At 39.1% G+C, this 26,114-nt stretch overlaps 1 protein-coding gene across 2 annotated transcripts in view; it reads right to left on the reverse strand.

Moving 5' to 3' along the window:
• The window catches only part of GLT8D2 (glycosyltransferase 8 domain containing 2), a 42,837-nt gene extending 22,559 nt beyond the window's left edge, over positions 1-20,278 (reverse strand). The window contains exons 1-2 of one of the 2 annotated variants that reach the window (XM_007503350.2): positions 19,995-20,278; positions 9,653-9,697 (exon numbers count right to left, since the gene is read on the reverse strand). In XM_007503350.2, coding sequence (XP_007503412.1) covers positions 9,653-9,671 — 19 coding nt within the window. In that variant the 5' untranslated portion in view covers positions 9,672-9,697; positions 19,995-20,278. The remainder of the gene's footprint in view (positions 1-9,652; positions 9,698-19,994) is intronic. The other variant, XM_056798784.1, reaches the window with a different exon arrangement.
• Between the last annotated feature and the right edge of the window lie 5,836 nt (positions 20,279-26,114).

The raw sequence follows: 26,114 nt of genomic DNA on the forward strand, positions 1-26,114 counted from the left end.
AGTGGCATGCTGACTCTAGTGAATGGCTAAGTGAGTATTAAATTGATTACTATATGAGTATTAGTGTAGGGAAGGGAACAAACATTTATTAAGCACCTACTCTACACAGGCACTGTGCTAAGCACCTTACAGATATTATCTCCTTTGTAATAGCACTCTCTTAGGCTTATTGCTCAGGGCTCTGCACACTATTTTCTAATCTAACTTACTTTTTGCTGTTCTGTGGATTTGAGAATCATTTCTGGTCTCTACACTTTTGCTCAGGCTGTTTCTGACACCTGGAATCCACTTTCTTCTCACCTCTGCCCTCTAGAATTCTGTTTCCTTCCTAATTCAACTCAAGTGCTACCTCCTCTAAAAAGCCAACCTAACTGCTGAGTTCCTCTTTAATTTAATTGATAATTTAATTACATTGCCTTCCTCCTTAATTGCATTGCAATTACTTTGAACATATTTTATATTTACTTAATGTACATTTGTTAACCCCTTCCCCCCCATATTAGGTAAGAGGGGTACAGGGAGTGTTTGCTTTAGGCCTCTGGATCCCCAGTGCCAGCACGGCACTTTGTGAGTGTTTGTTGGTCAAATGATAGGGTTCAGCCTGACAGTTAACAGTTTTGAATCTAGGTGATGGTTAATAATGGATATTTTGCAGTTTCCTCATTCAGGAGATTTCATATCCTAGAACTCTAGTTTTGACTAACTTGTGTTAGAAAATCAAATAAAGTCACAACCTTTGTGTTATGAGAATGAATTTTACTTTTCCATGACACTGATTTTCTTTTTTCATTTTCATTTTCTTTTTTGGTTAAACATTATTTTTATTTCATCAATTTCAAGCATTATTCATTGAATACAAAAATCATTTTCTTTTCCTCCCTCCCCTCCCACCACCCTCCCATATTCTTTTTTCATTTTAAAGGGGTCCAAGATTGGCCATTAGCTTGGTTTTCATCCATTTAAATGTTTATTGATTTCATTGGCTTTTAGATCACTTTCATTTCTAAATCTGTTCCTCCCTACTCAGAGAGCCAGCCCTTGTAATGAAGAATAAAAAAGAAAGAGAGAAGGAAAAACTCAGGTTAGCAAAATGAGCTAACATATCCAAAGGGGCAAACAGTCCACATGTGTGGATTCTCGTCGTGTTTCAAGCTAGTCTGGGCCCTGGAGGAGCTGTAAGAACCAAAGGTAAGATACTTGGATTCGCTGAGGACTTTGCTAACTGTGAGATTTAAAACGGTTGAGGTCTTAAACTGTAGTGAGTTAAAATGGTGGAAGATATAAATTGTGATAGATATAAGAGAGGGTGAGTAAATTTGACCGTAGAAAATATGTTTCACTACAGTGTCTTGGGTTTTAAATCAAATATAAGGTGGTCGCCAGGGAAATATTCCCAATTATTCAAATACCCAAGTCAATTGGGTTTTATAGAGATTTTAATTAACAATACAATGAGTAATCAAAGAAAGAGAGAGAGTAAGAAAGGAATAAGTATGAAGGGCCTCAAGTCAATATGGCCTAGACCTGAGTCTTAAGAGAGAAATCAGTCGGGTTTTTTTTTAACACTCACCACAAGGTCTGACTAAACAAGGATTCTAGTAACACCAGGTCAGCTCCATCTCAGCTGACTTCACCAGAGAGCCTTCTAGCCAGAGACTGTTCCAAAGGGCCTTTCTCCAGAGCCTCTCTCAAGAGATTCTTCCCAAGCAATTCTCATCAGAGATCCTCCAAAAGGATTTCTCCAAAAGGAATATCTTCAAGAGATTCTGCTTTTTCTTATATAGGGGTTTTTCTCCCATGTCACCTCCCCTAAGTCCCTACATCTACCAATCACTGTAGACGCTTTCCAAAGGACTGCCCATCTGAATTCCTGGTAAGTTGACAAATCTCCTCAGTAAGTCTGAACCAGTGAAAACACAGCTGAGTCAACTAATCTCATTAAGACAAAACTTGCCCGACCCTTTTAGGTACCTAGCATCTCATTGTATCAATTCTAAAAACAGGCCTGGCTCAAAGAACTCCTTGCCCCACCATAAGCATGGATCCAAGTACTTTCTTTGTTTAGCAAGGAGTTTTCTGCCCTAAAGCATTCTTAAGTAAGGGTGGAATAGAGGTCCTCCCATTTCTGATCCTGGTGAGTTCTCACATCAAAATGGGGAATGTTTCTCAATAGGGAATTTGTTCCAATTAAGAATTCCCTGATGGGGAAATTTTTAACATTCACAAGTCTGAGAGATTTCAAGATTTACATAACATCATGGACTGGCTGAGGGTGTCCCAGGAGACATCAGAGAATAGGAATGGCATCTTCATGGTCCTGGGGAGGAAGAGATCTGAGCTGGATTCCAAAAAGCCTGCTTAAGGCCAGAACAAAGAGGAAACCGAGAGGGCTTTGGGGATATGATGAGAAGAAAGAGGAATGGCTGAGAGGAATTGGTGCATTTGTAGCAAGAAAAAACTTCATAACAATTAGGGTGATCTCAGTACAGAATGAAGTAGTGAGTTCCCTGTGACTGGACCCTTTAAGCAAATCCTGGATGTTGTCAGAGAAAGAAAGAGAAATGCCATTTAAAATAACTGTACGCTCTTTGATTTGGGGAATGACTGAACACATTGTGGTATATGTTGGTGTTGGAATACTATTGTGCTCAAAGGAATAATAAAGTGGAGGAATTCCATGGAGACTGGAACAACCTCCAGGAAGTGATGCAGAGTGAAAGGAGCAGAGCCAGGAGAACATTGTACACAGAGACTGATACACTGTGGTACAATCGAATGTAATGGACCTCTCCATTAGTGGCAATGCAATGTCCCTGAACAACTCTGAGAGATTTATGAGAAAGACCACTATCCACATTCAGAGGAAGAACTGTGGGAGTAGAAATGCAGAAGAAAAACAATTGCTTGAATACATGGATTGATGGGGATATGATTGGGGATGTAGACTCTGAATGATCACCCTGGTGCAAATATAAATAATATGGAAATGGGTCTTGATCAATGACACATGTAAAACCCAGTGGAATTGTGCATTGGCTATGGGAGGGAGGAAAGGAGGAGGGGAGAGAAAGAACATGAATCTTGTAACCATGGAAAATTTTCTTAATTAATCAATAAAATGCATTTTTAAAAAAAGAATGAAAAAATAATAAAATAAAATAACTGTAGGAGGGAGTACAGTTGGGTGACTCAGTGGACTGAGAGCCAGGCCTAGAGATGGGAGGTCTTAGGTGCAAATTTGGCCTCAGATACCTTCTAGCTGTCTGGGCAAGTCACTTAACCCCCATTGCTTAGCCCTTACCACTCACTTTTCTGCCTTAGAACCAATACACAGTAGTGATTATAAGATAGAAGGTAAGGGTTTTATAAAAACAACAAATAATAATAAAATTAAAATAATGTATTTTAATAAAATAAAATAATGAATAAATAATAACTGTAGGGGGCAGCTAGATGGCCCAGTGGATAGAGTCAGGCCTAGAGGTGGGAGGTCTTGGGTTCAAATGTAGTCTCAGACCCTTCCTAGCTGTGTGACCTTGGGCAAGTCACTTAGACACCATTGCCTGACCCTTACTGCTCTTCTGCTTTGGTACCAATATACTGTATTGATTCTAAGATGGAAGATAAGGGCTAAAAAAATTTTTTTATATAAATGCTGGTTTGAATGGACTTCTCTATCTTCTTCAGAGCTGGATTCTTGACATTTTTTCCTTTTTTTGCTTATCATGGACTTGACAAACAGCAATAAACATGCTCGTTTCCTTACACAAAGAACAGAGAGAGGGGACTGTGTCTAACCCATGGATTATGAGAGCCCGATTCTCTTGGTGGGTTTTTGGAAGGAGGGCTCCTCTGGGCTCCTCTGTTCTCTTCCCAGGAAGGCCCTGTGATGGCTGAATGACAAATTATTTTGCTTGGCATCCAGGGGAAATTTCAGCTTCCTCTTGGGCTATCTGAACAGGTCTGTTAGTGCACTGTAAAAATAAACACTGCATACCAGTGTGTCTGGGCACAAGGAGGGCTTCCCAGCTATTGCCATGGGCAAGGCTGTTTGGTTTTAAGCATCTTATGGAGGGGAATCGAAGCCTGAATATTTGAGTTTCCAGACTCTGCCAAAGACAACTTTATTCTGGATTCCGTCCAGTGCAAAGCAAATTAGAAGGACGAGGGATTGGAGGAGGCAAATGCTATTGTTCAGCCCACTGGACAGTCTGACATTCAACCAGCATTAGCCAGTCTGGGAATCCTGCCAAACATCTGGATTTTACCCATTTAAGGCTTGCTTGATAACATTTGGGAGGAATAAATCTCCTCCAGGGAGGTTTTCCATAGCTGACCTGCTCTAAAAACTCAGAGCCGCCTCAGTGGCCGTCACCTTTTAATTGTCAACTGCTTACCAGAGGTGACTTTCCAGGAATTTAATTTGGGAGAGAGAGCAGAGGCCCGAATGCAGGATTTCCTCGGGGTGGATAAAGTTTTGGTGGGGAAATCTTCCTTCGTTTAGTGAGGAATCAACTCTACTTCAACTTGAGGGCATAGAGAGCTGCGGGGGTGCATGTGAGGCTGTGACTTGCCCAGGGTCACACAGTCCTAGGTATTCGAGGGGAGATTGGGATTAAGTCTTCCTGACTTTGTTGTACTTCTGTAAAATTCGCAGGATCATAGATTTCGGAGCTAGAAGGAAACCAAGAGGTCGTTGTCACTTTTATTTTAAAAAAGCTTTGTAAACCCTTCCTTTCTGTCGGAGCAACAACTCGAAGGTGGAAAGAAAGGCTAGGCAAATGGGGTGAAGCGATCCGAAGTGTCGGGGGCCAGATTTGAGCCCTCCCGACGCCAGCCGTCCCCGAACTTTTTTCCAATGTTGCCATTGAGGAAACGAGTCCTATGGAAAGGAAATGCTTTGTCCAGGATGGCTTGGGTTGTAAAGGGCAAAACCAAGATTTGAACGCTAGAACCCTTCGCGGTGAATCACATCACCTCCCTTCAGCATCTGAGAGCTGAAGGGGACCTTTAGAAAGCATTCCATTCAGCCTCGCCACATCCCCCCCCCCCCCGCGCCCGCCCCCATTTTACTGATGTGAAAACTGAGGGCCAGAAAGAGGAAGGAATTTGTTGGAAGTCCTATCGCCATTGAGCAGCAGCCGGGGCTATCTCTGCCATACCCTACTGTCTTTCTCTAATGGCTGGATAAAAACAATCCATTTTTCAGAGGAATATATTCAAAAGCTGTCCATGAAAACATTCTGTGCAGATGCTGCCTGAATGGGAGGCAGCCAGCCCACCCAGCTTGCCCACAGACTGAATAACGAGCAAAAACTGCAGTGGGAAACTAGAGAAAGTGACCATTTCCTTCCCGAACTCCCCGCGTCAGGTTAGCCAGAAGCCCCTAGATGACAGGCAACAGGAAATGGCCCTTCTAGCGAAGCCAGAGATGGGACTCCGGAAGCCTTCAGAGCTGTGTCCAGGGCTCCCTTGAGAAAAGCCGAGAATGCTGAAGACGTCCGAGGGTCAGGTACGGAGTCTTAGGAGGGGCGAAGGTACCCACAGCATTCACACGCCAGGTCCAGGGCTTCTGACATCTCTAACGTGTTCCGCAGACGCCAAGGTCCAGGGGAGCTTAATCTTGGTAGTGAAAGAGCCCAGGGAAGCACTCAGCTGACGGCACCATCCAAAAGACAATCGGAATGTTTAAAAGCCCCAGTTCGTGGCCCAAAGCTTGACATGCGAGAAAGTTAAAGAGAACATCAACCAGTATCAAAATTATTGAAACTAGAAATCCCTCCAAACAGGGAAATAACGAGAGAAATATTGTAAGCAGAGATGCACGGGGCGGGGGGACGGAGGGGGGGGGGGGGGACGGAGGGGGGAAATACCTTCTGGTAAGGACCAAATGAATCACGTGAGATGAAATGAAGTAAAAATGAAATAGAAACTCTGGGGGCAAGAACTAGAAGGCGGATCAGTAACTGAGAAGAGAAAATACTAAACCGTCCTCGAGAAATGGGCTGCCTGAAAACTAGAAGAGACTTATCACTGAGTCCTTAAGAAAGCAAGACATATTAGAACCAAATCAAAAGACTGAAAAATAAAAGGAAATGGAAGCTCTCTCTCCTAATAATAATGAAATAGTATTTACAGAGAGTTTAAAGGTTTGCAAAGCTCTTAACAGACTATCTCATTTGATCCTCGCAAGAGCACTGGGAGGTGGGTGCTATTATCAGCCCCATTTTACAGATGAGGAAACCCAGGCAAATTGAAATGACTTGCCCAGAGCCACATAGCTGATAATTTTCCGAGACCAGAATTGAACTCAGGTCATTTTGACTCCAAGTCTAGTTCTTTATCCATGGTGCCACTAGATATCAAGTCAAAGAGAGAATTTAAGAATCAAACCATTATTTTAACATAAAAAGCCTAGATACTCTATTTCAAGAAATCATAAATGAAAATTGCCCCAATCTATTAGAACCAGAGGATAAAGAATCTACTAATTGGTAGAAAGATTGACAGAAAGAATTTCCCAATAACTCCCTGACTGGAAGCACAAAAGGAAAAAATCCCAAGAATGTCTTGGTCAAAACCCAGAGCTCCCCCATCAAATAAAAATACAGCTAACATCCAGAAAAAAGTAGTTTTAAGTACCAAGGAACATTCAAAACCTGATAACTTCTACTAAAAACCAGAGGACATCTTGGAATATATTTTATCTTTTAAATTTGGACAATATTATTTAATTAATTAATTTAGAATATTTTCCCATGGTTACAAGAATCATGTTCTTTCCCTTCCCTCCCCAACCCCTTCCCGTAGCTGATGTGCAATTCCACTGGGTTTTACATGTGTCTTTGATTGAGAACTATTTCCCTATTACCGGTATTTGCACTAGGGTGATCATTTAGTCTACATCCCCAACCATATCCCCATCAAACCATATGATCAAGCAGTTGTTTTTCTTCTGTGTTTCTATCGGAATATATTTTAAAAGGGAAAAGTAATAGACTTACAAGTAAGAGTAGTTTGCCTTGTGAACCCCAATATACTACTATGGAAGATGGAATAGGGGAATGGGTCTTTAATGGAATAGAAGATTTTCAGGCATTTCTGATGAAAATCCCAAAGCTGAGTAAGATCTTCAAAATACAAAAACAAAAGTAAAGAGAAGCCTAGAAAGGGGAACTCCAATAATCAGAAGGATCTAAATGACAATGTGCAGGGAAACCAGGTCTACAGTTAAGACATATTCTGGCTGTGTGACCCTGGACAAGTCACTTCACCCAGTTTGCCTCCATTTCCACATCTGTAAAATGAGATTAAGGAAATGGCAAACCATTCCAGTATCGCTTTGCCAAGAAAACCCTAAATGGGGTCAGGAAAAATATAATATGAAAAAATCAAAAAAAGAAACAGCTAAACAACAGCAAAGGTTATTCAGTAAGTTATATAAGAAAAACAGAGGTCTTGGGTTAGACTGCTTCTCCCTTCTGAGGGTTTGAATGGGGGCAAATAAAAGGGAGAGTAAAATGAGTACCCTAGTGTAGGAAAGAGAAAAAAGGGGGGTGGTAATTGCTATGACTCATAATTGGGTGGCAAGGAGAGGGCATAAACATGGTGGAAGGTGTGGGGGAGACATCAGGTGAGCCCCACTTTTAATTGAAATGGACAAAGGAAGGTTGAACACACAGAATTTGGTGTCAAAATAAACTATACTCATTTGAGGATCTGGAAAGGATTAAGAGGGAAGAAAATGTCAGAATAGTCTTGAGCCAAATAAGCTTCCTGATCTCAAAGGGAGGAGTGAAAGGAATAAAAAGAGAAGGAAAGAAAAGAATTAAAGTGAAAGACTCAGTTTTTCTCTTAGACAATTAGAAAATGGCTGAACAAATTGTGGCATATGAATGGAATGGAATATTGTTGTGACACACAAAAAAAGAAAAGAAAAAAGAGATGATTTTAGAGAATCTGATGCCCAATCAGTTGGGTGGAATGAGAAGAACAATTTATGCCGAATGGCAACATTGTAAGGAAAAATCAGTTTGTGAGATCATTGATCCTTCCTCCAGCTTGGACCATTGCCATGTCTGAGAGCCTGAAGCATGTTACTGAGCTCCTGACAAAGGGGTGACAGACATAAAGTGCATATATATATATATATATATATATATATATATATATATATAACTTAGCAATGTATGGATGCATTTTGCTTGACCAGGACTATTTGTTCCAAGGTATGTTTTCCATTTTTCTTCCTCTCAGATTTTAATTGGTGAGGTAAGGAAAGTAGGGATCTATAGAAAAGGAGGTTGACCCATCAATTGGGGAATGGCTGAACAAATTGTGGTATATGTTGGTGATAGAATACTATTGTGCTCAAAGGAATAATAAAGTGGAGGGATTCCATGGAGACTGGAACGACCTCCAGGAAGTGATGCAGAGCGAGAGGAGCAGAACCAGGAGAACATTGTACACAGAGACTAATACACTGTGGTATAATCGAACGTAATGGACTTCTCCATTAGTGGCGGTGTAATGTCCCTGAACATTCTGCAGGGATCTAGGAGAAAAAACACTATTCATAAGCAAAGGATAAACTATGGGAGTAGAAACACCGAGGAAAAGCAACTGCCTGACTACAGCGGTTGAGGGGACATGACAGAGGAGAGACTCTAAACGAACACTCTAATGCAAATATTAACAACATAGCAATGGGTTCGAATCAAGAACATATGTGATACCCAGTGGAATCACGCATCGGCCACGGGGGGTGGGGGTGTGGGAGGGGAGGAAAAGAAAATGATCTTTGTCTTTAATGAATAATGCATGGAAATGATCAAATAAAATACTATAAAATTAAAAAAAAGAAAGAAAAGAAAAGGAGGTTGACAATAGCAAAGCCCAAAAGGAAAGGCCCATTGTAAGATTTTTTTCAATGCACAAAAGAGTAGGTAGCTGAGTGACTCAGTAGACTGAGAGTTAGACCTAGAGACAGGAGGTCCTGAGTTCAAATTTGACCTCAGACACTTCCTAGCCAGGTGACCCTGGGCAGGCAAGTCATTCAACCCCCATTGCCTAGTCCTTGCCGCTCTTCTGTCTTGGAAGCAATACACAGTACTGATTCAATGAGGGAAAGAAGTCTTGCTTAGTATTAAATCAAAGGTGGAAGGTAAGTATTTAAAAATATGCACAGAGGAGAATATATGAAGTTCAGAAGGAAGCACAGACAAGCAGGACAATTTTGAAAGAAACAAAAAAATTAATATATCCTATTTTTTAATGCAAGCAGTATGAAATGGAGACTTAAAATTTCATGACAAATCTTTTTGTGTTCTTCTTAGTGGGTAGAAATGCTACTTTTTTGGTGTTTAAGTTTATTTATTTTTGTTTAAACCTTTACCTTCCATTTTAGAATCAGTACTGTGTATTGGCTCCAAGGCAGAAGAGTGATAAGGGCTAGACAACGGGGGTTAAGTGACTTGCCAAAGGTCACACAACTAGAAAGTGTCTGAGTCCAGATTTGAACCCAGAACCTCTCCTCTCTAGGCCTGGCTCTCAATCCACTGAGCCACTCAGCTGTCTCCGTTGTTTAAGTTTAGAATAATTTTTTTAATAAAAAAATTTTAAATACCAAAAAAAGGGAAAGTTACCAACTTACTTCTTCTTAACAGAGCCATGTGTTCATGTGGCCAAAGACTGTCACCTGTGGGTAAAGACATTGAAAAAGAAAGAATTAAGTCAAAATTGAAATCATAGATATGGCTTAAGAACTTAGTTCCCCTAGGGAAGCTAGATAGTACAGTGGATAGAGAACCAGTCCTGGAGGACCTGGGTTCAGATCTGACTTAGACACTTCCTAGCTGTGTGACCCTTTCTCTGTCCCTTACTACTACTCTTTTACCTTAGAATCACCACTTAGAATTTTTTTTTTTTAAGGCTTAAAAAAAATGTGAAGTGCCCATAAAACTTTAAAGAGGGGGAGGTGACTTGGCCAATCATTCCTCACCTTTCCTAATCTAGAATCTTGGAAACCAGAACATGGATTTCCAGGAGATAGCTCATTTTGAGTCCAGCCTTATGTCTCTTGACCTGAATTTTCTCTAGGTTTATTGATCTTAAAATTAACCTCTTCAGGGCAGCTAGATGGCTCAGTGGATTGAGAGCTGGCCTGGAGATAGGATGTCCTCAGTTCAAATGTGATCTCAAACACTTCCTAGCTGTGTGACCCTGAACAAGTCATACCCTCCATTGCCAAGCTCTTATCTCTCTTCTGCCTCAGAACCAATACACAGCATTGATTTTAAAATGGAAGAATAGGGTTAAAAATTACCTCTGTAGGCTAATCTTTATTTTTAAAAAATGCTAAATGAGTACATTTTGGGTTTTTAATGTCTCAGTAGCACCTCGTCAGTGTTCTTTTTTGGAGCATCATCACCTATGTCTCATACCACATTGTAGGTACCCTTCCAAGGTTCTGTCCTGAGCCATCTTCCCTCTCTACCTCCTCCTTTGGTGGTTTTATTAGCTTGCACATGTTTAAAAGTTGTCTCCATCCTCATGCCTCCCCGAACTACATATCTAGCTCTAACTCATCTCTTAAAGTCATCAACTGCTTCCTCGGCATTTTCTGGACCCTCAAAGTCATCACTGTGGTCATAATTAGCACCACCACCCTCATCCCTATCACAGTCTTCATCAATACCATTATTTGTCAGCACCACCAATTCTCAAGTCATGAATGTGACTCAATTTCTGGCGGCACACTAAGAAATGGACTTACTGACTGTTAGAGCAGGAAGGCAGCTGTTGGAGGCACAGAAATACAGGATATCACAGAGAACTCTATTTCTTTGCACAACAAAAAATTGTGATGCCCAATTGGGAAACAATGAACTATGGGCAGAGAACTGGCTTACATAATAAATTACTATGAGGAAAACAGCTCCATGCTTCTTTAGTTCCTAGAGGGACTGTGAGTAGTCTTACATTCTCTCATTCAGTCAACAAACTTCTGTTCTGGGCAAGATACCAGGAATACAGAGATAAAATATTTTCCTTCCCCCCTTCTCCTTTTTGCACATGAGGGAGAAGCTGAAGATTCTTTTGAAATAAGGTTCTTCTGAAAAGGGACTCCAACCTTCATTTACCACGTTAAGAGGGGCACAGTACAGATAAATGTTTATCTGGCACAAAAGAGAGTTTTCAGGTGTTTTACTGAATATACACCAAATACACTGATAAATCTGGGGTCCTAAATGGGTGCCGTGGTGTTGACTGATACCTTCGTGGTTTGGGAGTTTAGAGCCTCAGAGGTGGGAAGTTCTTGCCCAGAAATGAACTGGGCTGATACCGAAGCCAGATCAGTAACTTGGAAAAGGGACCATGGAACTTAAGGACCAGAAATAATACGTGATGTTTGAAAGAGTGCCTGGGTCCAAAAAAAGGATCACATCAGAGACTGGCCAGATCTAGGTCTTGGGTCAGCTTTAGTATGGGTTACTGTATTCTGCCCTGGTTAGGATCAGGAATAAGCATTTATTAAGCACCAGTTATATGCCAGGCACTATGCAAGATACTGCAATCCCCTGAAATGCATTTGGTACTTCATAGTTTGTGGAGTGCTTACAGACCACTAGAACCTCCCTTCCATGATGATGTCAAACCATCCATTTCTACTCATCTTCCTTGATGTCATGTCAATTTCCATGTTTCTAGTGGGTAGAGTATAAAGATCAATCAGGCTGCAGAAAAACCATTTTATTTTAGTTTTGATTTACTGGCCGTGAGATAAGGTGACTGATTATTTCCTTTTCCTTTCCTCATTCAATTACTTTAACCAAACTGCCAGAAATTGAGAGAGAATATCAAAAGATTATTGGCTTGATAAAGCGATTCATTCTTCATCTTTGGCATGATAATAAAAACAAAATGTCAGTGTCTCAAGCATGTTTCTGTTGATGAAGCCTTGTTAAGACTTGCCAGGTTTTATGAACATAGTAATAGCATGCCCAGTGGGGCAAGGAACAGCTTGGTGTAATATGATGATGTCAAACTCAAGTAGAAACAGTACCTACCACTAATCTGAACATAATGATTCCTGAGGGCAGCATATTATCTTAGTTTTCAAACGTACTATTAATGTTTTAAATTGTAATTTTATTTATCTTGTTAAATATTTCCCAATTACACTTTAATCCAGTTTGGACCAAACTCAAGAGTACTATGGGATGTGAGTAGTCTGCAAGCATATTTGACACTTCTGGTGTCCTAGATAAAACACCAGGCTGGATTTAAATCCTCTCTCAGATACCAAGGAGCTGTGTGACTGTGGGCAAGTCATTTAATCTCTTTGTACTTCTGTTACTACATATATAAAGTAAAAATGTGGACTCCATAAACTCTGAGGTCCCTTCTAGTTCTAAATCAATAATCCTATGAGTTAAAAAAAAAAAGAGTTCCAGAAAGATGTGTGTATGTGTGAGAGAGAGTGTGTATGTGTGTGTGTAAAATCCTTAAGAAATTTCATAGAAATTTGGAATCTCAGAGCTTAAAGGAACCTTAAAAGTCAATGATTCCGGGGGCAGCTGGGTAGCTCAGTGGATTGAGAGCTAGCCCTAGAGATGGGAGGTCCTAGGTTCAAATCTGGCCTCAGACACTTCCCAGCTGTGTGACCCTGGGCAAGTCACTTGACCCTCATTGCCTAGCCCTTACCACTCTTCTGCCTTGGAGCCAATATACAGTATTGATTCCAAGATGGAAGGTAAGGGTTTAAAAAAAATCAATGATTCCAACTCTTACCAAATATAGGAAACTAGTCTACACCATCCCTCACAAATGATCACCCAGACTCCATGAGAAAATCTTCAATAACAAGGAAATAAGCGCCTCCCTCCCATATGCCACTTTTGGACAACTCCAATTGGTAGCTGTTTTTACTTGATATCAAATTGAAGTCTATCTCTAAAATTCCCACCCATTGTTCCTAGTTCTGTCCTTCAAGGCCAAACAACACATGTTTAAGCTTTCTTCCATTTGACAGTCTTTCAAATATCTAGAGAGTGCCCATGGCTTTTTAACATTTTCTTTGTTCCAGGCTAAGTATATTTAATTTTAAAAAATTAATCCCTCCATGGCATGGTTTGACCATTTGAGTCAGCTTCCTCTGGATGTATTCCAGCTTGTCAGTATCCTCTTTAATAGGTAGAGAATAGGCATGCTGATTGAGCTGAGAGTACAACTGGTAAGCATTTAGGTTCTCAAACGAAGCCCAAATTTTGTTTTGAAACATGAAATTATAGGGGGCAGCTGGGTGACTCAGTGGATTGAAAGTCAGGTCTAGAGTCAGGAGGTCTTGGACTCAGACCTGGTCTGAGACACTTCCTAGCTGTGTGACCCTGGGCAAGTCACTTAACCCCCATTGCCTACCCCTTATTGCTCTTCTATCTTGAAACCAATATATAGTATTGATTCTAAGACAGAAGGTAAGGGTTTTTTAAAAAATGAAATAATAACAATAATTTTCATGGATCAATGATCTAATATAAAATGTTATATAAACTTTAAAGCATTATAGAAATGTCTATTCTTCTTCTTATTGTAATCAGTAGACTATTTTCTGTTTCTCTGTAAAGCTATATCTTTTGTCAGATAGTGACATTTTCTAGGCTTAAGCGAAACTCCTGAGAAGGAGGAAGCAAGGAAGCATAGATACTTATAAAGGGAATGAAACCTGGTCTAGTATGCTCTGGTGGGTTTTCACTATTACTGCCTTCCTTCTTGTTCATTTTTCATGCATTCACAAAATCTACTCTCCATGCCAGTATTAGAAAGGCAGAACAAAATGAATTTGAAAGTAACAGAATACAACCATACTCCAAAATACTCCTGGACATTTTGCCAACCAATATGCTTCAGTGAGAAAATATGACCTCATCCCTCTTTATCAAAATCCTATCTATGGGAGGCTCAGTGGATTGAGAGCCAAGCTTAGAGAAGGAAGTCTTGGGTTCAAATTTGTCTTCAGGCACTTTAGCTATGTGACCGTAGGCAGTCATTTAACCCTTATTGACTAGCTCTTATCATTCTTCTGCTTTGCAACCAATACACACTAGTGATTCTACTATGGAAAATAAGAGGTTTTGTTTTTTTTTAATCCTATCTTTCAAGATAGATTTAATTTCAATACCTTTCTTTTCAATGAGGTCTTCCCTGACAACTCTGGTTTATCCATCCAAAATGGTTGCATATGCTCTAATCATAGAGCACCCTTGTAATTGAGAAATTAAATTTTAGAAATTATTAATTAAATTTGAGAAATTAAATTTAATTCTACTCTGTAATTGATTCTGTATTCTATTGATTTCACATTGTAATTTATTCTATATCTATATCCTTGAGTTGAGATCAAGAATCTGATTCTCTCTGAGTTAGTTTAAAGTTATAATTAATGGGAAAACTTATCTACCATATCTTCAGCTCCCAGGAAAATTCCAGGACATCTGTTTGTTATCTTTTTTTAAATCTATTTGTTATCTTTAAAGAACGACAAGCTTATCTGGTATAGTTCCACAAGGTTTATTGTCCATCCTTGCCTGTACTTGTAAAATTAAGGAAGGTTTTCTCTCTCTAACAAATCCAGGGAACCAGGGAGTCCACTGTCCCTGGTCTACTAACAATGTCCTCAGGAGGCAGATGTGTCCCATAAATCAATCAAGCATTTCTTAATGATAGAGAAGGGTGGTCACTAGTCCTATATGGGGTTCAATTTCCTTGATGTAACCAATCATGTTGTCTCTGCCTCCATGATTCTGTCTACCCTATAATCTCATTGTTTTCTCCATCTACCCAACTCTGTTCTTTGTTCTCTTGTACTTCCAAAAATTATATGAAGGCTAGACCTACCACATGGTCTTTGGCCATTGAGAGAGGCAATTGACCCAATTTATTGGTATAATTGTTAACTAATAAATTGATCTTGTTCAGAACCTTGCCTCTCAATTTACCTTCATTTTTGAATGTAGCATTATCCTTTCTGGTATTTTTTCTTTAATTATTTCCTGTTTCTTCCAATAAGAATAATATCTCCTCAAGAGTAAGGGAAAATCATATACTGTTCCCTCCCCAGCAAAGTCTAGTTCACTGTAAAGCATAGAGTGGAAGTTATTTCAATTAAATCGAATGGAAGGATTCTGATCAATTACCTGCCTCATTTCTAAAGAATCTGGGGAGGACTTCCATGTCACATGAACAAGAGGGCCAATTATAAATTTTCCTCAATCCCCACAACATTGTAAACCTACAAAATGAAAATTCTGCATCAAAGGTAAAGCAACTTCAGCTGTCTCCAAGATCTAGGACACCCAAAATTAAGAGAAAGTTAAATAATTCCACCCCCCCCAAAGACCCAGGAACTACTTGTGTGTAGTTTTATATTTTCCTCTGTCTCTGAAGTGTTTTAAAGTAAATATTCTACCCCCAACCCTTTTGTAAATGCATTATTATGTTCCTTCAGTTATCTTACTTTGATATATATTTAAGGTAGTACTGTTTCCACTATAGCTTCACAGCACTGGTTCTTCTGGGTTTCAGTACTCAGCTGACTATTAATCCTAAAGGAATATATCCATGTCAGTTGTTCAGTTCCAAGAAAATGTCCTCAACCTGGAGTTGAAGTCTTTACATTTTTTTATTTAATTAATTAATTTAGAATATTTTTCCATGGTTACATGATTCAAGTTCTTTCTCTCCCCTCTTCCCTCCCCCCTCCTGGAGCTGAAGAGCAATTTCACTAGATTTTTCACATATTCAAAACCTATTTCTATATTATCAATACTTGCAATAGATCTAGTATTCATTTAAAGTCAATATCCTCAATCATATCCCCATCAAACCATGTGATAAATCATATGTTTTTCTTCTGCATTTCTACTCCCACAGTTCTTTCTCTCGACATGGATAGCATTCTTTCTCAGAATTGTCCTGGATCATTGCATTGCTGCTAGTAAAGAAGTCCATTACACTCAATTGTACCACAGTGTATCAGTCTCTGTGTACAATGTTTTCCTGGTTCTGCTCCTCTCACTCTGCATCAATTCCTGGAGGTTGTTCCAGTCTCCATGGAATTCCTCCACTTTATTATTCCTTTGAGCACAATAGTATTCCATCACGAACATATACCACATTTTGTTCAGCCATTCCCCAATTGAAGGGCATCCCCTCATTTTCCAGTTTTTTGCCACCACAAAGAGGCTATAAATACTGTTGTACAAGTCTTTTTCCCTATGATCTCTTTGGGGTAGAAACCCAGCAGTGCTATGGCTGGATCAAAGGGCAGACAGTCTTTTAAAGCCCTTTGGGCATAGTTCCAAATTGCCTTCCACAATGGTTGGGTCAATTCACAACCTGGAGTTGAAATCTTGATGGCTTTGGAAAAAGGGAAAAGGGACTGGGATACAGGGGTAGGTTTTGACATAAGCCTGTGCCTTGTTCTTGGGTATACAAGCATGGGAGGTAGGATTAAAAGTGAAACAAAAATAAAAGAGTGACCGATTGAATAAGAAAACAATTCCTACAATCTGTTGAAAAACATTTAAAAAAATCAAAGACAAGCAAAAAGTAAAACTGTGGGAATGGAGAAAGATTTACTCTATATACATCAAGCAAATAAAAAAAAAAACAGGAATTGCCATCATAATATCAAAGCCAAGAAAAGAGTATATGCAGTAATTATAACTGTAATTGGAAAAAAAACACCCTCGAAAATCAAAAGTAAATGTAACAAAATGATAAAGATCAAACAAGACTCAGAAAGAAGAGATATGAAAAGATAGGTCTAAAGAAGTTAATTGATTGACTCCAAATATCACAGGTTGTAAGAGTTCTTAATTATTTTTGTACATTGTAAAGGGGGATTATGGGGTTATCCAGGGCAGGAAGGTGGTTGTATTTGTGTTTCTTTTCTCATTTCTATTATATTAGAAATTGGAGCGATAGTGGTCTAGGAGTGGAAGGATGGCAAGACATAACCCCAGTGATCAGAGAAGTGTGGTGGAAAAAAATACTTAACTAGAAATCAAGGGATCTGGGCTCAACTCCTGATTACCTCCCAGGTCACTCTGGGGAAATCATTTAGCCTTATTGGGCCTCAGTGTCCTTAAGTATACAATGAGATCATTGGGTTAGATGACTTCTAAGGTTCCTTCCAGCTGTAAATTTTTGATCCTATAATCCTACAATAATGCCAGAGACAGGGAAGAGTTGGAAAGATATTTGGAGAAAATGGCAAAGAGAGATGAAGATATGAAGATCTTGGGGAGCACCTGCAAAAAAGGACCTCAGAACAGTAACCAGAGAGAGAACATAGAAAATGAAACCAGTTCTTTTTTTAGTTGGAGTTTAGGTAATATAGTGAAATTAATGGGGAGGGAGGTAGCCACAGATGTCAATTTTGGAAGCAAAAACAGAGTTGGGACCCAAACTGGTCAGTGGTGGAAAGAGCTCTGGATTTGGAAGACCTGGGATCAAATTCTGGTTCTGTGACTAACTTGCTACCTATATACCTTTGGGCAAGCCTTAACTTTTATGAGCCTTGGTTTCCTCAGCTGTAACTAATTGGCTTTGAAAGTCCCTTCCAGCTCTAAATCTATGATCTTGCAGAAATCTAAATGATACTCTAAGCAATAGATATGCTGTGGACTAGCAGGTGAAAGAACTCAAAGTGTTAGTACCTAAAGGGGTGAAGGAAGGGAGATCAGCTGAAAAAGGGAGAGCAGAAGGAAAGGAAGAAAGAAGTCTTTTTTCTTTCTTGGTTTTCAAAGGTATAATACATGAATGAGAACCATATGGGAGTTGAATGTCAGGATATACCAGAGGTAAGATCTCAGGAATGTTGTGCCTGCTGCAGGATGCTTGGTCGTCATATTTCTACCCTTGCTGGCCAGTGCACTGACAAACTTTTTGTAAACCTTAAAATACTATAGAAATTGAAGTTATGGGGGCACAGCTAGGTGTCTCAGAGGATTGAGAGCCAGGCCTAGAGATGGGAGGTTCTGGGTTCAAATGTGATCTCAGACGCTTACTAGCTGTGTGCCCCTGGGCAAGTTACTTAACCCCCAATGCCTACTCCTTACCTCTTTTCTGCCTTTGGACTAATACACAGTATTGATTCTAAGATGGAAGGTAAGGGTTTATAGAAAGGAAGGAAGGAAGGAAGGAAGGAAGGAAGGAAGGAAGGAAGGAAGGAAGGAAGAAAAGAAGGGAAAAGTAATTATCTTTATTTGTTATAATAAAAAGGGACTATAAAACAAATCAAGCAAAGGAAATATCAGACAGAGGTCTGTTCAATGTGAAACCAGGCCATCTGGAGAAAAAGTCATCTGAATCTTGGATCCATGTAATGCTAAACATCCAAAAAAGAATTGCTTCTTGGGTCCCTCTTCATCCAGATGTTTTGTGACATGTAAACACAACCAACATGTTTTCTTTCTGTGATGAAAACTCCTCTTCAATTTATATCTTATTCAGTTGGACAGTTGGACAGTCATGGAGCATTCATTAAGTACCTACTAAACTCCAAGATCTGCCCTAAAAGTGGTAGATACAAAGAAAGACCAAACCAGTCTGCTCTCTAGTCCATCCAGTCCAATCCAAACTGGAACAGAAGGTATTACTCAGTCTTTACTCAAGGACATCAAGTGACACTGAACCCACTCTCTCCACAGGCAGTTCATTCCACTCTTGAGAGCTTGGATTATAAGGGAATTTTTCTTTATGTACTTAAATTTACCTCTCTGCAACTTCCACCCATTCTCCTGATTGTGTCTTCAGGACCCAAATGGAACAAGTCTAATAATCCCACGTCCACGTGACACTCCTTTGATTCCTGTAAACTATTCCTTCTTTCATAATCAACATTTTCCCTTCTCTGATTTTCGTACTAAATTACCTTACAGATGTATTTCATATACTGATAAACTGAAGATTTCAGTTCAATATCATTTGAAGATAACAGAGAAAAATTTCAACATATCCAAGTTTCCCAAAATGACTCTGTGATAACTTTTGACCAAATGTGATATAAAAGTCAGGAGCCTCATTTATAGAGATGGGCGGGCCAGAGAGTTCCTTTATTATTAATACAGTCACCTAAGGGGTCTGGTTTTTAGGAGAGAGGAGTCAACAATGATTCGTTTCTCTGACTTTGTCCTGAAAGAAGGAGACCGTATAGTGCATTGGAGAGTGTTAGCTCCAGAGTCACAGGATCTGCATTCAAATACTGCCTCCTATGCGTACTACCTGTGTAACCTTGCTCAAGTCACTTCCCCTTTGGCCTTCAATTCTTTTCTCTGCAAAATGAGGACTTTGAATGACCTCCAAGATCCCTTTCAGTTCTCTGCCTGTGATCCCAAGCACCATACTTTCTTTAAACCCTATTCAACCCCTAGGTCTATCTGAGTCTCAGCTTATTTCCATGGACACAATCTGATATTAATGATAAACCAGGACCAGAATACATGTGTGTGCCTCTTTATATTACAGATATATTCAAATCAAATTATGATTTCTACTTAGGGAATGCTAGGAATTCCCTTCACTGTTGCAGATGGTCAACTCTTCAGTAACTTACAGCCTTAAAGAGCTGCTGGGAGCCTTGAGAGATGAAGACTTGTTTATTAACACCCAGTTAGTATGTGCCAGAGGCAGGACTTGACCCCAGATCTAGACTCCAGGGCCAGCCTTTCATTCCCTCCAATCTTTTATCCACTATAGTACGCTGCCTCTTCCCGGAGCGACTGTTTTTGCAGAAATGTTTTCCTTGGTATGTAAGAAATATGAATTTAAATTCTGAAGAAACGGTTATGCTGGGGAATCTGACTGCGGGACCTTCACTTCCTGCATCTACTAGCAAAATGAGAAACAATGAAAGGAGTGAGTCCGCAGGACAGAGTCAAGTGAAGTGTTGTCAAGGCTGCTCAGGAATTTCTGGGTAAGAATTTTTTTACCTTTAATATGTCGACGGCAGGACTTAAGGCTCTTCTGTCTTGATGAGCTGCAGACAGAAGGACACTCAGTTCCTGGTCACCACCCTTTTTGCTGCAGCTGCTTCATCCATTGGAAATCCCAGTTATCTGGGGCCCCCAAAGGACCAATACTGTGTTTCCCAGAGGGAATTCCTTTTTCTCTGCCTTACCTCTGGTTTACTTTGGAGCAACTCTGGTTTCCTCCATGCCACTGCTAGAAGCAGTTCAGAATTCAGACGTTGCACTGGAGGAGCAAGGAAGTCTCCTAAACTACTTCCAGATGTACTCTGTAGCATGTGGTCCAGCCCTGACTCATTTGCCAGAGCCTCCTCCCATATCCCTATCCAGCCCTGGGAGTGCATATCATGTCAACAGCAAGGCTGCTTAGAAGAAGCTAAACAAGAGAAAAGACCAACACCAGCCAGCAGAACTGGTGGCCACTGAATCCTTCCCTATGGGGACTAAGGCAACTTATAGACAAAGAGAAAGAGAAATGGGCACAGATTTGTGGAAAGCAAACTCTTAACTTCTTTGTTTCCCTGAAGTCCCTTGTTACTAAGATTCTGCCATCTTCCATCTCTCTTTCCCTTTTCCCTGAGTCACTTCATCTCTCTCTGTCTCTCTGTCTCTCTCTCTGCCTCTCCCTGTCTCCCCCTCCCCTTCTTCCTTTCCCCTCATTCTCCTTCTTCCTCTCCTCTTTCTCTCTCCCTCTCTGTATATCTCTGTCTGTTTCTGTCTCTCTTCCCCTCCCAACCTCTCTCCCTTATTTCTACTCATTCCTTTGTCCCCTCCTCCCCTTCCTTCTCTTCTTTCTCTTTCTCACACATGCATACATGAAATATGACAAGGTTATTCCATTAAGCCAGTAGTTGTGAAAAGAGTTTTCCAGCTGGCATATTTTGGGGATGACCCACACAGGCAGCAGGCATCCAGGGAGCCAACCTTGCCATTACTCTGAGAACTGTCTTGTTCTTTGGAGCAACTGGTTCTCAGTTCCTTAGAGGGTGAAAAAACAGCATGTACTGAGTCTGGGGTCCTTAAGTGAAGACTGGTGAGAGGATTTCCGGTGAAACAAAACTGAACAGTGAAAAACACTAAAGTTGGGGAAGTTGTTTGAGACAGACAGAGGTGGAGTTGGTGCATGGAGAGGGAACTGGGCTATAAAATAATAATAGATGTTACAAAGATTTTTGTTCATTCCAACACCTAGCAAGGTTTTTGAGCTCAATTGCTTTTCTACCTAAGACCTGCCATGGGATGGGGGATAACTTCAAATAGTCACTGTTAAAAATAGGAGAGACTTTACAAATTATCTAATTCAAGGGTTCTTAATCTTTTCTCTTTCCTGGATTCCATTGTCCACTTGATGAAGTCTGTGGATCCCGTCTCAGAATAACATTTTTAAACTCAGAAAATAAAGTAAATAGGATTACAAAAAAAAAATCAAAGGTTAACAGGGGGTAATTCTTTCCCCACTGAGATTCACAGGTTCACGGCCCCCAAAATCTATCCATTGATTCTTTGGAAGTCTGTAGGTCTCTGATAAATACGCTGATCTACAAAGAAAAGGAGAAAGGACCTTTATGTACAGAAATACTTGTAGAAGCTCTTCTTTTATCAATAGAATTTATTTACAAGTATCTCAGTCCATCACTCCCTACTCAGCATCAAGAAGGCATTTTCTGTGAGACAGACATAAATATATAAATTATATCTTTCATGTTTCCATTTTTTCAGTTCATTTTTGGAGGTAACATTCACAATTTATTCTTCAAGTATTAAATTTGTAGATGTATATGATGTTTTCATGGTTCTATTCATTTCATTGTTCATTATCCCATGTAGTTGTTTCCAAGTTCTAAAAAAAAATAGCCTGCTCATCATTTCTTATGGCACAGTAGTTAGATGCTCTTTTTGTGATGGCAAAGAGTTAAAAAACTAAGATGATGACCATCAATTGGGGAATGGCTAAACAAGTTGTAGTATATGAGTGTGGTGGTATACTATTGTGCTATGGTAAATAATGAGCAAGATGGTTTCAGAAAAACCTGGGAAGATTTCTATGAACTGATGCAAAGTGAAATGAGCAGAACCAAGAGAATACTGCACAAAGCAACAGCAAAATTGTAATGATGATCAACTATGAAAGATTTAGCTACTCTGATTCATACAATGATCTAAGACAATGCTATATAAGACAATGCTATAGAAAAATGCTATCCACCTCTAAAAAGAGACCTGATAAAATCTGAAATGCAAATTGAAACATTTTTTCACTTTGTTTCTTGTCTTTTTTTGTAACATGGCTAATATGGAAATATGTTTTGCATGACATCATATGTATAAATGATATTATATTGCCTGTCTTCACTATGGGTGAGAGAGAAGAAAAGAATCTGGAACTCCAACTTTTAAAATAATGTTAAAGGTAAAGAAAAAGAATATAAGATCCTTGAGGCCTGAGAATTTCTTTTTTATTCTTTTTATATCCTTAGTACATAGCGCAGTGCCTGAAACCTACAACTTAACAAATGTTATCTTTTACTGCCCCCCCCCCCAAATCCAACTCTGATCTGATCCAAACCCATTACTTTAATTATAGGACAAAGAGAAGTAAATGGAATCGTCATCCAATGTTACACATTATGTTTGTGATGGTGGAATTGCAGCTACACCTTAGGAACAGAGGATATAGCACTTTAAGTTTGCAAGGCAATTGACGAATACCTCATTTCATCCTCACAACAATTCTAGGAGAAAGGTACTATTCTTATTCTCATTTTTAAGATGATAGAACTGAGACAGAGAGTGACTTACCTAAGGTAACACAACTAATAAATGTTTGAAGCTGAATCTGAATTCAGGTCTTCCTGACTCCAGGCACAGATCCCAGAGCCAAAATTCAAACCCAGGTAGGTAGCTAGGTGGCTTGTGGACTGAGAGCCAGGCCTATATATGGGAGGGTCTGGGTTCAAATGTGACCTGAAACACCTCCTACCTGTATGATCTTGGCCAAGACACAACTCCCATTGCCTAGTCCTTTTCACTCTTTTGCCTAGGAGCCAATATATACTACTGATTCTAGGATGGAAGGTAAGAAGTTTTTTTTTTTTTTTTTTAAGATTCAATCCAGGTTCTCTGATCCCAGATCTAGTACTCTTACCATAGTATATGCCAGTACCCTAAAATTTAACATTGTCTTTTCCAAATTCCTGCTCCCCTATTTCTCCATTTTTATTACTTTCTATTACATCAACATTATTGGCAATCTCCATTTAGGAGACCCAGATTCAACAACAATTCTTCCATAGATCCTCTAGAAAGTATCTATGCAATAAACTAGCAGACTATGCCTAGGTCTTGTCATGTGTTCTGATTATCAGTCACACTAATCTCTCATTCTTGCTATATAACTGTTCCACTCTTTGTTCCCATCATCTTTTTCTTTTATATTTTTCACATTACCTCTTGCATATAAGTTAGCACTGGTGATATTATGGTCTGCTTACATTCATTAAATATCTCTCCATTGCCCTTTGCAATTTCAATTCTTCAAAAAATGTGGTTTTCTATGCTTCACAAATTCTCAGCATCATGTGAAAAATGTTGATGAATTCTCTAAAAGGAGGTTTGGAGGATTTTTTCAAATTAGTCTCCCTACTTGTTTATGCTTACTATCTCTTCAAATTATAATGAATATACTTATCTTCTTACATTTGTAGCCACCTAGAAGAATGTAAATCTTTAAGAATATAACCTTTGATTGTTTTTAGGTGTACTTAACAAATGCTACTTGGATAAGAATGGATTGGATTTTGCAAAAATTTTAATGAACAAAAATCAATTTTTTTTCTCCCTCTTCTCTCTCCCACTCAATTAGAAAAAAATTAAAGCAAAAAAATTAAGCCAATATGCAGAGTAAAGCAAAATGAATCCCTGTTTGGGCTATATACCACACACACACACACACACCCCTTATTCTCCATTCCCTTTCTTTCAGGGGATGGGGAACATGCTTAATCATGGGCCTCTTGGAATCATGGTTGATTATTACAGAGTTTTCAAATCTTTCAAAGTTGGGTGGGTCTTTTTTTTTACACTTTTATTGTCATTATACAAGTTGCTTTCCTTGTTTCATTCACTTCATTCTGCAAGAAATTTCCCATTTCACTGAAACTGTCCTTTTCATTATTGCTTATGTTACAATTGTGGAGTAGATTGGTTTCAGAGATGAGGAAAACTCAGACCAAGTGATCATCTTCTAAGGTCTCTTCCAGCTTTACTTCTATGATTTTATAAGCCACTGAGGAGCTTTCCTAGACTAAGATTTAATGCAGAGTTCAAATGGCAAATTCTTCATTCAAGTGATTTTTCAAATGTATTACAAGTTGATTTTCTTTTTGTTGTATTCAAAAATCAATTGCTCGAAGTACTTAGAAGAGATCACAAGAGGTTTAGATTCTTTTGAACATGTATGTTTGACTTTTATTGTAAAGTTTATTTCATTAGAGTGCCTACACCAATGAAATCATGGATGTCTGAAGGATAGGAAATAAAAAAAAGTTTAGGGGCAGCTAGGAATCACAGTAGATGGAGTACCTGAAATCACGAGGGCCTGGATTCAAATGTGGACTCAGGCACTTCCTAGCTGTGTGACCCTGGTCAACTCACTTAATCTCAATTGCCTAGCCCTTACAGTTCTTCTGTCTTAGAATTGATACTAAGACAGAAGGTATGGGTTTTAAAAAAAAAGTTCCCCCAAACCAATAGGACCTTTAATTCAAAAATCATTTTAGCATGTATCTCCCATGTGTAAGGCACTGGAGAATACAATGAGAAAATGAAAAGTAGAACCTGGCCTCAAGGAGCTTAGATTCTATTAAAGGGATAGAATTCAAGGTTTATAACTTGTATAGAGATAAGTAAATAAAAGTATAAACTAAGTAATACAACAATAACCACAGCTGATATTTATATAGCACTTTAAAGTTGACAAAGTATTTTTTGTTATTATCTCATTCTTACAACAACCCTGGAGGAAGGTACTATTATCCCCATTTAATGGATGAAAATAAAAGGAGAGACTGTAACTTGTCCAGGGTCACCTAGCCACTGTGTCAAAGTAATCTGGGGGTTCTAAAGGCAGAAATGATCGATCTTGTGTTTGAGTCTTTTGAGCTGACTACTACATGTTTATTACAAATTGAAAAATCAATCATTCACCTTTTACAAGTGCCCTTTGTGCCTATAATTGCTGGATTGTGTAGATAACAGCTGTTTATGGTAATGGAGTAAAGTTATAAAGTGAACAAGAGGAAAAAGAAGCATTCTACAAGAAGACAGATTTGCCACTTTCGGTAATGTTTACAATATAAGACACAGTATTCTATCTCTCAGACTGGCACCAAGGACCATTTGTGTCATAGAGAGCATGGTTGGCCCCTTGATATATCAGTCAGTAAATAAACATTTGTTTAGGGCCTGCTATGTGCCAGGCACTGTGCTAGACACTGGTAAAAAAAGGGAAAAAAAAAACCCAGTCCCTGTTCTCAAGGAGAAGCTCATAACCTCATGATACAAATAATGAAAAGAATAGGACTTTTGCCTACAGATATATCACTTTCCCTTTAATATGGAGTGGGTGTTAATGTTTTCCCATTTGTCTGAAATTCTTATATTTTATTATTGTTTTTATTGCTCTCATGTTATACAATTTTCCCTGGGGTCCTACTTTTATTTTTTATTTTCATTTTTTTATTTTTATTTTTTACTACATAGAAGAGAATAGAAGGAAATTTTATTTTATTTTTCTTTGTGACTACATTTAATTTTTTTTTTATTTTTATTTGGTCATTTCCAAACATTATTCATTGGAAACAAAGATCATTTTCTTTTCTTCCCTCCCCCTCTCCCCCACCTCTCCCATAGCCCACGTGCAATTCCACTGGGTATCACATGTGTTCTTGATTCAAACTCATTTCCTTGTTGTTGGTATTTGTATTAGAGTGTTCATTTAGAGTCTCTCCTCAGTCATATCCTCTCAACCCCTGTAGTCAAGCAGTTGCTTTTCATCGGTGTTTTTACTTCCACAGTTTATCCTCT

The sequence above is a fragment of the Monodelphis domestica genome, chromosome 5, assembly GCF_027887165.1.
Source record: "Monodelphis domestica isolate mMonDom1 chromosome 5, mMonDom1.pri, whole genome shotgun sequence".
NCBI classification, from domain to species: Eukaryota; Metazoa; Chordata; class Mammalia; order Didelphimorphia; family Didelphidae; genus Monodelphis; species Monodelphis domestica.